At 32.7% G+C, this 14,938-nt stretch overlaps 2 protein-coding genes across 2 annotated transcripts; both read right to left on the minus strand.

Moving 5' to 3' along the window:
* On the minus strand, nucleotides 1-2,409 carry LOC110728848. Its single transcript, XM_021908521.1, has 2 exons — nucleotides 989-2,409; nucleotides 1-900 (listed from the first exon to the last, which is right to left on the minus strand). The coding sequence occupies exons 1-2, from the start codon at nucleotides 2,194-2,196 to the stop codon at nucleotides 309-311; spliced, it is 1,800 nt and encodes a 599-aa protein (XP_021764213.1). The 5' UTR covers nucleotides 2,197-2,409; the 3' UTR covers nucleotides 1-308.
* Nucleotides 2,410-10,856: 8,447 nt separating this feature from the next.
* On the minus strand, nucleotides 10,857-14,859 carry LOC110728849 (cyclic phosphodiesterase-like). Its single transcript, XM_021908522.1, has 3 exons — nucleotides 14,348-14,859; nucleotides 11,436-11,490; nucleotides 10,857-11,285 (listed from the first exon to the last, which is right to left on the minus strand). The coding sequence occupies exons 1-3, from the start codon at nucleotides 14,660-14,662 to the stop codon at nucleotides 11,083-11,085; spliced, it is 573 nt and encodes a 190-aa protein (XP_021764214.1). The 5' UTR covers nucleotides 14,663-14,859; the 3' UTR covers nucleotides 10,857-11,082.
* Nucleotides 14,860-14,938: the final 79 nt, after the last annotated feature.

Consider the following 14,938-nt stretch of genomic DNA (forward strand, 5'->3'; position numbering starts at 1 on the left):
TTGCACGGATACCGACACGGACACGGACACGGACACGATACGGACACGGGAAAACGGCAATCCTGAAATAGGGGACACGGGTACGGCATATAACAAGGCATATAATATATCAAAAAAACGAGAATTTGACAACCTATTCAATAAAACACTAAATAATTAGCCTCAAAACACACAATTTTGTTAAAACAAGTAAATAAACAAAGTGTACGAACGTAGTCTCATACATATCAAGAAACCATCAAACCAAATACATGTCTTAATAATAGTTTTACAAATCATAAATAAAATAAACAAAAGTACTAATAGTTTCATTCTTCACCATCACCAAGTACATCATCAAAAATCATATTCTCCATCTCGGGTTCATCAAGTGAGAGCTCGGCCATCTCTAGAATACCAACCTCTCCTAGGTTGTCATGCTCATCTCCACCCACATCCCACAACTTAGATCTCCCCTTAGTGTATTCTTCACTTCTCCTAGAAAGTAATCGAAGGTTGTTATGAATGTATACCAAGTCTTGAGCACGTTTAGGAGTAAGCTTATTTCTAGTGCAAGAATGAATAAACTTATAGGTGCTCCAATTCCTTTCACTACAAGAAGAGGAAGAAGGTTGACCTAATAGCTTATAAGCCAAACCTTGAAGCATAGGCACTTGGGAACCATAAGTTGCCCACCAATTTTTAGCATCCATCAAAGCCATATCATGCATGCAATCAATGTTGAGAAAGATCCCCTCTGATTTTTGTGAGAATATTGCAAATTCCGTGTTGATCTTGAATCTTTCATCGGGACTTTGGAAAAGCCTTCGAAAGCATTGTAATCTTTGTGTGGAAATTTCATTGTCGGCATTTGGAGCAACTCGTCCCGGGACCTCATTAAGCCATTCTTCCGTGTAAAATCTTTAACAACAAAATAAGAATAGCCATAAGAAATTAAATAAAAAACAAGGAAAAATAAATAAAGATGAATTAAATAAGTAAACCTTACCTTGGATTCAAAGAATGTGCTAATGAATGAAGTGGAGTACTACCCTTACTCCAACGACTACTAAGAATCCCTTTAACTACATTAAAGAAGGTAGATTGTTCATAATCTAGTTTACCCTCTTTCTTGTAGATGGCATCTTTCACCTTTTGAACCATAATGTCCCATCTTTCATAAACCAAATGCAAGGAAGATTTGTCGGTGTCACAAACCCTAATCATCTCATAGATTGGGCGTGTAAAATCAAGAATGTAATCAACTTTTTCCCACCATATTTCATCCAAAATCTTTTCCCTTACATGTGAGGCTTGCCCGCGTCGATCATCCTTGTATAAGGACCAATTCTCACTAATAACCATTGATTGAAGTGATGTTTTAAGGAGTTTCAACCTTTTAAGCATGCACACAATTGAAGCAAAACGAGTGTCGGCAATGCAAAGTAGTTTTAATGGCGAAAACTTATTGAACATTGAAAGCCTCATCGAATGATTCATTATGTAATTTTTAATGAACAAGGCATCTGCATGAACTTCCGTTATCCAATGACATTCATCATATACTTCAACATTATTCAACACATTCTTAGCTGCACAGATGCTTTTCATTGCAAGATTAAGTGTATGAACAACACATGGTGTCCAATATATATGAGGATACCTACCCTCAACCAATTCCCCTGCAGCCTTACAATTACTTGCATTATCTGTGATTATTTGAACAACATTTTGATCTCCAATTTCATCAATCACCTCACTTAGTAAGGTAGCAATGAAATCTTTGTCCTTAATCTCACCCGAGCAATCAATAGCTTTCATAAACATAGGACCCGTTTCAGAAGCAATCATAATGTTAATCAAAGGCCTTCTTTGTGGATCACTCCACCCATCACTAACAATGCTAACACCTTTTGTTTTCCATGTGGCTTTCATAGGTTGTAATAACCTATCCACATTTTCTGTCTCTTTACAAAGCAAAGTTGTTCTAAGTTTGTTGTATCCGGGAGGCTTATAACCAGAGAGATTAGAATTGGCAGCCATTGTATATGAACTAACATAGTAAGGGTTTCTAGCAAGATTAAAAGGCAACCCCCCTGTGTAAAACATTCTAGCAATTTCAGAATCCAAGTGGTCACGAGATTTCACATTAAAAGCATCAGAAATTGTATTTTTTGATTTCCTCTTCTTTACATTATCAAATGAACCTAGTCTCATTGATGTAGCTTCAGTTGATGTGTGAGAAGATATGGGTTCATTTGAAAAAGGTGGAACTTTTGGTAACAAAGATTTTTTATAATCCTCGGATTCACGATGAAGCGATCTTAGTTTAGCAAGGTCATCAATTTTCACTTTATTACAAGTTTGAATCCCTTTCCCTTGTTCACCTAGCAAATGAGCTTTCACTCTAGTGTATGAACCATTTTTAACTTCGCCACAAAAGTTACATTTCCAATTATAATTTCCTCCACCACCCGATATTTTATCACCCTTAACAACAAACTTCCACAAAGGGTAGGGGTCTTTCATAGACTCAGATGAATTACTACTACCACTGACATTGCATGAAGCAGAGGAACTAGAAGACATTCCTGAGAATTTCAACAAGACAACAATACAATTTCAGTTTTTCATGCTTATATCAAATGCATTAAAGTTTAATTAAACAAGTCCAACAAGTCCAGCAAGTACCAGCAACTAGCCAACTATACAATATACATCAAAGTATCAAAAATCAAATTTTCAGTTCTTCATTTTCATTACAGTATACAGGATGTATACATGAAGGATCAATTATGCACGCTTGTTCCTGATTCTAATCAAGTTAAAGTTAAATTAATTGAATGTATACATGAAGGAGCAATTGAATTTCAGAAAATTAATTGAATGTATACATGAAGGAGCAATTGAATTTCAGAAAATTAATTGAATGTATACATGAAGGAGCAATTGAATTTCAGAAAATTAATTGAATGTATACATGAAGGAGCAATTGAATTTCAGAAAATTAATTGAATGTATACATGAAGGAGCAATCGAAAATTAGAAAATTAATTGAATTTAAAAAAAAAAAAACAAAGTAGAGAACCTCAGAACCATACCTGGTGGCTGACGCGCGACGGACGACAGGCGACAGACGACAGTGAGCTGGAGATTGGTGGAGATCTGGGCGGTGGCTGAGGACGAACAACGGTGAGAGAAGGCTAGCAGCCTAGCACGAGCAGCAGGTGACAAGCCTAAACAGCAACGAACGGTGACTCGGTGAGAGACGCAGCTAGCAGATCAGAGACAGACGTTTGAATGTGACAGCGGTTGTGAGACCGACGGCCGGCGGTGACGACTGACGGGCGACGACGACGAGCTACAAAGTACTTAGGGTATGAGTTAGTGAGAGAATGAGAGGATTGAGAGTTTGAGACTTGGGAAGTTGGGAGAGGCAGAGCATGAGTCAGTGAGGGTATTGTATTTCGCGTGTCCAATACAAAACGGGCCGTGTCTTGGGGTGACACGGTCCGTGTCCAAGTATCAAAATTTAAAAAAAAAAAAACGGACACGATTTTCTGCGTGTCGGACACGTGTCGCCCCGTGTCCCACCCGTGTCCGTGTCCGACACGCGTGTCGACTCGGACTCTCCTGTCAGGTGGCGTGTCTGTGCATCACAGGGAATTACACAAATTTGCAAGACAAATCTTCCAAATTTATAGCCTTGCAAGCATAAAAAAAATAACAAACAATATTAAAAATGTGTGTCTATTACATGCTAGTATGCTACATGTATCAACACGTACTCAACACCATTAATGCTTGCCTAATTTATTCTATACCTTCGATTCATATTGTGTGCAACATTTACTAAAAATGAATGCTACACTTTATGTGCAACAAATTTTTTATTTTTTTTTTTCCTTTTTATGTTGTCATTTTTTCTATCTTTCTATTCATCATATGCATTTTTATCTTTCTCCCTATAATTAAAAATCACAAACCATTAATATGAAATTGAGGTAGAATTTTTTATTTTTTTTTCTTGGAAACGAGTAACATTAGTACCATTAATGCTTGACTCTTTTTTTTTTTCTTTTGCTGCTCTTACACCATTAATGCTTGCCTGTTTATTTTACTCCGTAATTTTTTATTTTTCTTTTGCTGTTACTTTGATAACACCATTAATGTTTGCCTCTTTCTGCTTTTAATTTTCTTTTGCTATTTGATTTATTGAAACATGGATGACTCTATTATATTCTTTGATATTAAATTGTAATTTAGATGGTATTATATACCATGATACCAAAATACACAATTTACTCCTCTGTAGTATCAACAACCGCAAAATATTTGGTATTTAATAGAGTATAAAACATATTTATTGGTTTCAACTTTTAACCATCAGCTTAAGTTTTTAGTTGAGATGATCATTTGACATGATACTAAGTTTATTCTCTATCACGCCCCCTTTAGAGATTATAAAACACATTCTCGAGCTTATGGTTGAAGCCCGGGAACATTATTTATACTCTATTACTCCTCTCGCCATAATATAGTTCTCATTTGTGATTTTTCATGATATTTTTAAGCAGGGCCGTCCCAACTATTATGGAGGCCCTGTGCAGTTGAGATAAAAATAGGCATTTTTTCTAATGAAATGTATAATAATCTCGCGCTTTCTAGTAAGTGCTCTGCTTTGATTTTCACGAAGGTTTAGAGTAAAGAAATAAATGTATTATATTATCATTTAAGCAAAATATGTTGAAAAGCAAAAAAAAAAAAAATTATAAAACTATTTATAGGTTATTGTAAAGGGAAAAGAGAGAATGAAAAAATGTTTTTAAAAAATGGAATTGAGTTGAGGGACCATAGGGATAAAAGTATTAAAATATTGTTACAATCTTTCAAAATATAGGAATAAAACACTTATTAAAAAAAAGGCCAAAAATGAAAAATAGAGAACATATTTGAAAAAAGAGGGAGTATCTAAACCTTAAGGTCAAAAATGAAAAATAAAGCACACATTTAACAATAGTTGGGTATTTAATCCTTTTTAAAAAAATAAAAGAGAGAAAGAAATTCCTTAAAAAAAAAAATGGAAAAAAAGGAAAAAAAAACTGAAAAAATTAGTCAACAACCATGCACCTGCTAAACTAAGATCTGCACATTTACCACTGCGCCACAACACTCATACTAATATTTTTCTATAACATTTTTTATATATTGTATGCGTTTGAGGCCCCAAGCAATATTGGACCCCCTAAGGGTCGGGCCTGTATTTAAGATATATGAGGATAAAATACATGAAAAGGGGAGCACAATACTGTGTAAGACAAGGAGTGGGGCACAAATGTTAAGTACATATAAATTTGAAAAGTATATGAAAGTAGGTTGGTGAGGGCGCAAAAAATAAGAAGAAATTTGAGGGTATTTTGGGTAGTGTAAAGAATAAAGGCAAAAATAATAAGGGTATTTTAGATACTTAATCATGTAATAAGGAAAAGAAAAATTAAACAAGAACAACTTTATGGGAGACCCAAAAATAAAAACATGAGCTACATATGAGCGGAGCCGCGGAGGAAGTAATATTAGTAGAATTCTTGAAGTGAAAAGTGAAATTTATTAATACAATCTAAAATACAATTTAATAGGAACACGTATTATTAATAAGATCAAGTAAATTATCTAAAAATCCGAAAAATCGATGATCCGGTCCGCATTCGATCCTAAAATTATGGATATTCGATCCTAAAATGATTTTGGATTGGATAAACGAATATCAGATCGAATATCTGATATCTAAATATTGGATTACAAATATACGATATCTAAAAAAAGTCGGATATCGGATATCGAATATCCGATCCAATATTGGAAGAAATTACTCATTATACCGTATCATTTGTAGCATGTTATAAAACATATCAAAACCTAAAATTGGAGACCCCCAATATAAATACCTCAGACCCCCATCCGCCTATCTTCCTCTCTTTCTCCTCTCTCTTCTTCTCTTTCTCTCTCCTTCACCTTGGCACCTCTGCCCTTTTTCTTCCCTCATTCTTAAAACCTCCTTCGCTACTTTCTCTTTCCTGTTTTCAAAGAAGGCGTCTTCATAAATTCATATCATTTTTGCTTCATTTTTTTGTAACCTTCTTTTCAGGTTATCTCTCTTCTTTTTAGATCTATCATTTTTGCTTCGGTTTTTTTGTTAATTTCATGTTGTTTTTGTGAGAAATATGATGTTTATGTTGAGTTGAGTTCGTTGAATTAGGATTTTTAAACTGCATTTTAGTTTAATATTTAGATCTATGTTGTTTTATGCGATTAGTTATTAATTGATGAATTTATTTGATATTTGAAACTTGATTTCGGTTTCTCATTATATGACAATCTCGTCCTTTGCTCATACTTCCGTTAGTTCTCACAACCTCTGCGGCTTCACCTCACAACCAACACCTCACCGTCCGTTCTCAACCATTAGGCAACTTATCGGACGTTCTCACTCAAACTCTCAAGCTTCGCATCACTGGACAGTGGTCATAGGGATGTCAGTGGGGCGGGTCAAATAGGAGACCCACCCAATCCCGGCCCCAACACCTTGGTTTGGCGGGTGATAGGGGAGGGGTGGATTTTAGGTTGTACCTACCCCATCCCCGCCCCACTTCGTACCGCCTCATTCCATATCCATAAATTTTTAAAAACAAAATTGTATACTTTATACTATTTTATAAAAAAAATTATGTAAAATAAAATATTAAATATAATACTTGTACTTTGTAATACACTTATATTATAAACAAAAAAAAATGTGTAATATTAACAATAATTTTTTTCTTTTTGCAATCTTTATTAATTATAAAGGATTGTGTATTTAGGAGGCGGGGATTAGGCGGGTCTTAAGTGGGGATTAGATGGGGGTGGATATCCAAATAGGACGTGGGGCGGGGATGGAGATGAATTTTAGACCCGCCGCGGGGATGAGGATGGGGATGGTTATGAAATCTTAGGTGGGGATAGGGATGGGAAGGCCAACATCCGCCCCGTCCCGCCCCATTAACATCCCTAACAGTGGACACACCTAAAATATTTGCTGATTTTTTTTTAATTGAAAATGGGTTTAAATGATTATTTGTTCTATACACAAGCCTTGCAGTATTTTAGGTTCTTTATGCCAAAATAATACTTTGTATTTGGTTTGTCATTTGGGTTTTTTATGCGTTATACTTTGATTTTAGATTCTGAATTTTGGGATTATCATATTTTGTAATTTGTGGAATTAATAGATTAAAAAATATGTATAATTGTAGTTGGTAACTACAAATTTGATTTTGCAGTCTCTTTATAAAGAATTCAGAATAAGCCTAATGACTCTTGCATTTTTGTGTTCTATTAGAAGTTCAATTACTATCAATTAGCCTTTAAAAATAAATAGATTTTTCCAAATAATTAGAATTTTAACTATATTATAAAAAGGGTCGAATATTTGTTCAAAAAAAAAGAAATTAATAAAAAGGGTCGGATATTGGATATCTGGACTATCCGATTCGAGAATTTTGGATAGCCGGATATCGGATATTATCCGAAATTTTCGAATCAGATATCGAATATCAAATATTTGGATTTTCGGATACGGATATCCGATCCGTGCTCACCCCTAATTATTAAAGACGCTTATAATATTTAGAATCCTCAGCTCGTTAGCTAGTTACTCTATTAGAGCATCCACACTCGCTGATAAGAGGTCCTTGCTTGCTATTTCTAAATAGTTAGTTAGAGCTACTAGATAGCAATTGTGGAGCTACAAGCTAAGGGTTGTAATTTTGATAAAACTACATAACTCTATAATTAATGGCGGATCTAGAAAAACACAAGGGGCCCTGGAAAAAAAAATGTTGATCCAAGAGAACTGTTATTATGGATAGCAGGTCTCTTTGATTCAGCCATAGCAAATTAATCATACTCCGTACCAACTTCCGCTGCTATTAGCTTTTAACTAAAGAGCCTTATTGTTGTTCTTTTTCTCTTCTTTTCTTTTTTTTAATATAACTTTTGCTTCTACTTTATATGTTTGCAAAACACATTATGTATTAAATTTTTTTGTTTCGAGTCTTTCATTTAATTTATGAAAATAAAGTACTATAATTTATGATTTTTAAATTATAAAATAAAATAATACTTATATTTTAATTATTTTTTATTCATCATACATGATACCAATTTTTTTTTTTCTTTTTTTTTTTTGGAATGAGTAGGTTATTATTTTTAAAAACTTCTTCATTTGATGAAATTCTTTCCATTTTATTGCACTTTGTTTTACACATATTTAGTAAGTAATTTATTTACTACGGAGTATTTAGTTTTACGTGATGAGTGAAGCAATTAAGAAAATTTATAGTATATACTAGTATAAATTACCAAATACAAAGTAGTTTTTAAACTTATGATATACGAAGACAACAGAGTACATAGAAAGATAATTTATTGAACATATGGAGTACTTTTTAATTTAATCATTATATTATATTGATAACTAGTATATAAATTATTCCATATTTGTAAAATGAAAATTTATCAAACAAAATAAATTTTAAAAATTTAAAGGCTAATTAATTAACAATAATATATATAATTACTTGTTTCTAACTTTTTTTCTCTTATATTGTTCATTGGCTAAAATGTTACCTCTACTTAGAATTCTTGGATTCGTCATTGGACACGACCTGAACTCATTCCGAATCGAAATTGACCCAACAAAAACCCGATTCAATCCGTTCTGTTTTTTTTATCTGAACCGATAATAACCCGACCCGATTTTAACAGATTTGACTTGACATGATTTCAAACTAACCATAATTTTTAACCTAACCTATTTTTTACCTTTTTTTTACTTAAACATATATTAATGACACGATATGAAAAAATGACACATGAATAACTTGATATCGACCTAATAACAAGATAAAAACTCAATAATTACTCTAATTTTGTACTTATCTGAATATTATATTTGGTCACCAACCAAAATTCAGCCAAACATTAAAAATATCTGAATTGGAATTGACCAAATACTGAATCAACTTTAGTAATCAAACTAAACTTTACGGAACCAAAATTAATCGAATCGAAACCAACTCGATCCAAAGTCATCCGACCCGAGATTGACCTGATCAAACCCGTTTTGATCCCAATCCAATTTTACCCGAACTGAACATGAAATAATCTGAAGTTGGCCTGACCCAAACCCGACCAGGACTTGACAGATCTTGACCCAAAGTTAACCTGACCCGAAAGTAATCTGATCCGACCCGAAGCGGGTTAAAAGGGTAATTTTAAACCAAATATATCCGACACGAACATACCTGACTCGAATAGACCCGACTTGAATAGACCCGACCCAAACTCCATCCGATTATCCGAATTGATATCTCTAGTATTAGGTGTTTCAATTTCATCAAGATTATACATTAATACGTAGTATTAGTTTGAAGTTGTATTGGGACTATTCACAACTTTGATAATGTAGTTTGAGAATTTGGTTTGGTGTTTCACAGAATATAATTGGAATCGGACTATATTTTGAGATAATCTAAAATTTTTAAAATTTCATATTTTTTTTTTATTTTTTTTTATTTTTTAAGTTAAAACAGGACCTTCAAAATGTTTAAAACGACTATGAATGGGACACAACATATACTCTAACACCCTAATCGATGCCATATACCTTCACAATGGTTATATATATATATATATATAAAACTCATTACAATGAATAAAAAACCATGCTATGTAATTTTGAACGTGGCTAGAGGCCCTAGAATGACTCAACGTATCACCTAGATCAGTAACTCATGCATGGGATGACTAGTCTTACTCATATTTGGGTTTATTTGGACACATTGCCAAATATAATAAAGGTTGAGAAAAATACACTTTAATAATTTTAACTTTGCCCAATTTATTTTAAAATAATCCCAATTCTCAATTATTTTGCAATAATTTCAACTTTCACCTACGTTTTCTTTCTAAAATCTCAAACAGGTCAACAAAAGTCAACAACTCTTTATTCTAAGTTACCTAACACGTGTCAACACGTGATTGGCCTAAAAAATAAAAAAAATAAAAAGGAAAAAAATTAAAAAGCCCAAACCACCAGCCACTGCATCGGCCACCAACGGTGGCCTTCTCCCAAGCCTACCCTAGAACCAACCAGCCACCAGCCACCGATTTCCGCCGCTGTACCACCCCTTACACCGAAAATCGGCCCCCCAACCCTAACCCCACCTCGGACACTGCCATCACCCTTCACAACGCCGTCATTGTACCATTCCTCTCCCCAATGCAACCCCCTAAATGGACCTCCTCCCTTCCCACACCACTGAAACCGACACCTCCCTTTTCCCACACCACTAAAACCGACCCCCCATCCTTTCTCTTAACCCGGAAACAGACCTCCTCCCTTCCCACCTTCAAAAGTGGTCCCAATTTCTCCCGACGACTACAGTTTTGGGGCTTCGGAAATTGGTGGGGGCAGGTTTGCGGGGTGGGGGAAGCAATGGAGGTGTCGGAAATTGGTGCTGGGCGCCAGAAATCAAGAATCGGGGAAGGAAATAGGGCTGGGCTAGGGAGGCTGTGGCCACCGGCGGTGGTCATGGCTGGCTGGGCTTTGATTTTTTTTTTTTTTTTTTTTTAAAAAAAAACTTATTAATTCCCTTCCAAAAAAAAAAACTTATTAATTTTGGTAACCAATAAACAGGCAACACGTGTCAATTATATGTTTTTACAAAAAAATTTAACCTTTTCTCTAGGTTACCGGTAACGGGATTGAAGAAAGAAAACGCAAGCAAAAGTTAGAATTATTGCAATAATCAAAAGTTAAGACTATTTAAAATAAATTGAGCAAAGTTGGGATTATTAAAGTATATTTTCCCTAAAATCTGACCAAGAGTACCAAATAAAAGCAACATGAAAAACTTCAATCTAACAGCATAAGGTACGCTTAACAACATACATCAGTAGTCCTCCTTCCAGAAACATCAACATGAACTTTAACAATACATGGACACTTAAGTATAATGTATGCCACAAATTTAGTGCAAATAAGATTGGAAAAAATGTAGATTAATGTGCACAAAGCACATATTCTTCCACCTTAATCCAGGACTTGAGAGTCTTATCATCAGGAGTAATGTACAGTTCTAGGCGATCTATCGCGAAGCTCATGCTATCAATGGTGTCATCTAGGGTTTTAGCTTCGTCTATGGCTTCATTCTTCTCTTCATCCGTCAAGTCTCCATATAGAAGGCTCATGTGTGGTAAGTAAGCTACAAATTTTTTTTATTGTTAGTAACAAATTAAATGCAAGCAATAGTGAATTAGGCTCAATCTTTTAGTTACAGAAATGTAAAATGGTTAATAATGTAAAAATGTAAAATGATTAATTAATAAGCTCAAATACAACATTTCAAACTTACGTGTTGTACGGGTGTTGCCAAAGTGTTCATCGAAATGACTACTAATTCCAAGCACCTATGAGAGATTATGTGACAAATAACAAAAATTTAGATAAGTAAATAACTCAAAATTATATACGGTAAAAGTCAGAATATAAGTTTAGACAAACAAATGCTGAGAATCTTTATTTTTTATTTATTTATTTTTTTATTCGAAGATAGGATTAGAACTTATTAAGGCTACCCTTTATTTTGAAAATTTTATAATAGCCGTTTGAAATATAATTACCATATTTTTTTTACAAAATATAATAATTATGTAGTTCATAATTGACATAGTTTTCTCATAATAATAACTTATATGGAGTCTTACTTTATTTTTTGTATAAAATAGTATCGTCAACATTTTTATCTATAAAATTTCAATTTCATTTATGTAATTTTTAATCTTAATTTATAATTATCAGAAAATAAGTATTCACAAACTTTCATATGTGGCTGACCACACTGTATGACCAACCATCATAGGAGTTATTTTGTCACTGTGATAGAGATATCACTGTTATAGGGATTATTTTGTTTTTCTTATAAGTGACCATATGGTATGACCAGCGCACATAAAACACTTTGTTATTGGAATATAAATTTTCTCTATTTTGTTTTTAAATACCGCAAGTTTCTTTTATATTTATCACTAGATTAGACCCGTGTGATGCACGGATTACAAAAATTATTGAAATAAAATAGCTTATTTTCATTATTTATTTTCCCGCATATACTTATAAATTAGATCATAAAAGATATGTAGCTATCATCATAAATTACATGAGTAACAAAATATAAAAATGAAAGCCAATCTGATCTAATCAAACCATATGCATATCAATTTGTATACTCCATATCTAAGAGTTCAAAATCAAAATAAAAAATACTTGTAATTTAAAGATCCTAATTTAAATAAATAGAAGCACCTTGAAAATACAAAATAATGCTAACATTTACTACATAGAATCCTTAAAAAAATAAAATAATAATAACATTAAAACCTAAAAAAAAAACTTCGTAGTTACCTAAAAAGTTTTAGCTCGATATCAATTTATTTATTCCAACCCAAAAAAAATATTTATCTATTTATTTATTGACACAGTCAAAAGATTGAAATGAAAATGATTAATTATAAAAAAAATAACCAATTCCTGAGAAAAAAAAAAATATATGATATCATAAGTGCATTTAGCGGGAAATTTTTTTATGAGAAAGCGACACATATACAGTTTGGGAGAGAGGATAAGGACAACAGTTTTCTGTTTTAGTAATAGTTAATAGATTTGTTTTCTTAGTTTTCCATGCATGTATAAAAGAATTAATACATTCACTACACATTAGTCATTAAGGGTATACAATATTTATTGAAAATTGTACCCGCTATTGACAGATTTTTGATTTATTTTTTGTTGGTCAAACATATAAAAGATTTCCCTAAAGTTCAAAAACTTATTCCCACAATATTGTCCACGTAGGATTGGTAGAAGCTTTTTTTTTTTCTTTTTTTTTTACAAAGAACCGCTAACGGTGATAGCTTATGAAACCGCTAACAACGTTAACGGTTCTTGTATTAGGAAACCTCACAGGTTAAAACCTACTTCCTTTGTTCTTTTTCACTTGTCCCGCTTTGACTTTTATACTATTCATCACCTCTCCTTTGACCGTCTTTAATAAATAATATGTAAGGAAAAACATATTCATGTGGGATCTTTTTGAATTCGTCTCAATAAGTACTATCATAATGTATAACTTCATAATTTTTACTTATGGAAAATTAAGTTGTTGATCGTTAAAGTTTTGCATTGACAAGCGTGATAAAAGAAACAGATAAAGTAAAAAAGAACAGAGGAAGTAATACAAGAAACCGATAACGACGTTAGCAGTTTTATAAGTATAGAATCGTTATCATCGTTAGCGGTTCTTTACTGAACATAAATAAAAAAAACACAAAGTTTCTACCAATCCTACGCGGACCATATTGTGGGAATAAGTTTTTGAACCGATGCAAATAAATAGGAAATTGATTTACAATTAAGCAATTTCTAGGAAAATCGTTCATAAAAATATGAATTTTCTTTTTGAAAATTCAGTTTTTTTAGAAATTAATTTTCTAAATTATTGAAATTTTTTTAAAATTAAATTCTTGAAAAAAAATATATTTTTAAAAAAGAAAAAACATTTTAAATAAGTTTGGTAAAGAAAAATATACCACTCAAAATTAAGTATAGTGATAGTCATTTTAAGAATGACTACTATATGTCTATATATAAACATTCAAATTTTATAAAAATACTAGATTAGTACCCGCTCGTTGTATGGTCGTGATAAATAATTTCCATATTTTTATATCTTTTGTTGATAACTCTTTAAAATAACTTGCTCACTTAATTATTTATATATTAAAAAAAACATGTGTATAGTCATTTTTAAATTGTTATTATTTAATACTACATCATAATATTTACTATGTTATTGAAAATATGCAAAAATAATGGTTAGACAAAATATATTTAATGTTGTATTATCTATTTGAGCATAAACGTTTAGAATGGAAGCTAAAGGAATGAAATACTCATATAATTAGCAATCAATATCTATATTTATTAAATATTAGAATGGGAGAGAAAGCCAAGTTTCATACCTAACAAAGTCCTTATTTTTAGCAAATAAAAGGGAAGGAAAAAAATAATAAAAATAAATAAATAAATGATGACATCATATATGTAAATTTGGAGAGAGATTTTTTAACGAGAGTTTGACACGTAAGACATTCTAGGAATTGATGACATCAACATGTTTTGTTTTAGTAATAGTTTATACATATTATAAAAATATATATTGAGAAGAATACAATAAGATTCTATAATCCAATGAAATAGTATTTGTACCTCGGGGGTGGCGTCAAGGCGGAGGTAAACAGACTGCCAGAAAGAATTACCGGTAGAAATTTCCTGAGCTTGAGCAGGATAAACTTTCAACCCCCGGCAAGCTGCCCGAAATTTCTCTGTTGCATCTTTCCCCGTTAAACTGATTGGCCCTACAACAGTAAGATGAGGATCAAACTTGGGCCCACCGAACTTCGATCGTAAGCCGCTCATCAACTTCTTCAGCCTGATCTTTGCATCCTTTGATGGAGTCGCCCACACCGCGTACGCCCCCTCCTCGTCACCTGATGGCTTCCGATCTATCGTATGATGAGACATTGACGGATACGAATGAGGTTAATCTTTTTGAAAGAGAAAAATGGTAACGAATTTGTGGACTTAGGAATGATATGTTTTTTTAAGTAGGAATTATACGTCATGTTTTGTATTTATATAAGCCTGGCAAATGTTATTTTTTGGAGTATGTCTATCATGCTTTCACGTTTTACGTTATATCCGCACATAGGGATATTACAGGGTAGCAGATTAGAGTTGGATCATCTTGTGAGAATATATTTACCGAGATATATATTTTATTATAAAAAATTAAATTAT

Source organism: Chenopodium quinoa, unplaced genomic scaffold, assembly GCF_001683475.1.
Source record: "Chenopodium quinoa cultivar QQ74 unplaced genomic scaffold, ASM168347v1, whole genome shotgun sequence".
In the NCBI taxonomy this organism is placed as follows: Eukaryota; Viridiplantae; Streptophyta; class Magnoliopsida; order Caryophyllales; family Amaranthaceae; genus Chenopodium; species Chenopodium quinoa.

What these genes read in the sequence shown, in the direction of transcription:
- LOC110728848 (XM_021908521.1), bottom strand. Translation starts at nt 2,196, where the DNA reads ATGAGACTAGGTTCATTTGATAATGTAAAGAAGAGGAAATCAAAAAAT. An exon ending in GCACATTCTTTGAATCCAAG is followed by an intron (nt 901 to 988) that starts GTAAGGTTTACT and finishes TTGTTGTTAAAG; the next exon opens with ATTTTACACGGAAGAATGGC.
- LOC110728849 (XM_021908522.1), bottom strand. Translation starts at nt 14,662, where the DNA reads ATGTCTCATCATACGATAGATCGGAAGCCATCAGGTGACGAGGAGGGG. An exon ending in GCCTTGACGCCACCCCCGAG is followed by an intron (nt 11,491 to 14,347) that starts GTACAAATACTA and finishes AATCTCTCATAG; the next exon opens with GTGCTTGGAATTAGTAGTCA. An exon ending in TGGCAACACCCGTACAACAC is followed by an intron (nt 11,286 to 11,435) that starts GTAAGTTTGAAA and finishes AAAAATTTGTAG; the next exon opens with CTTACTTACCACACATGAGC.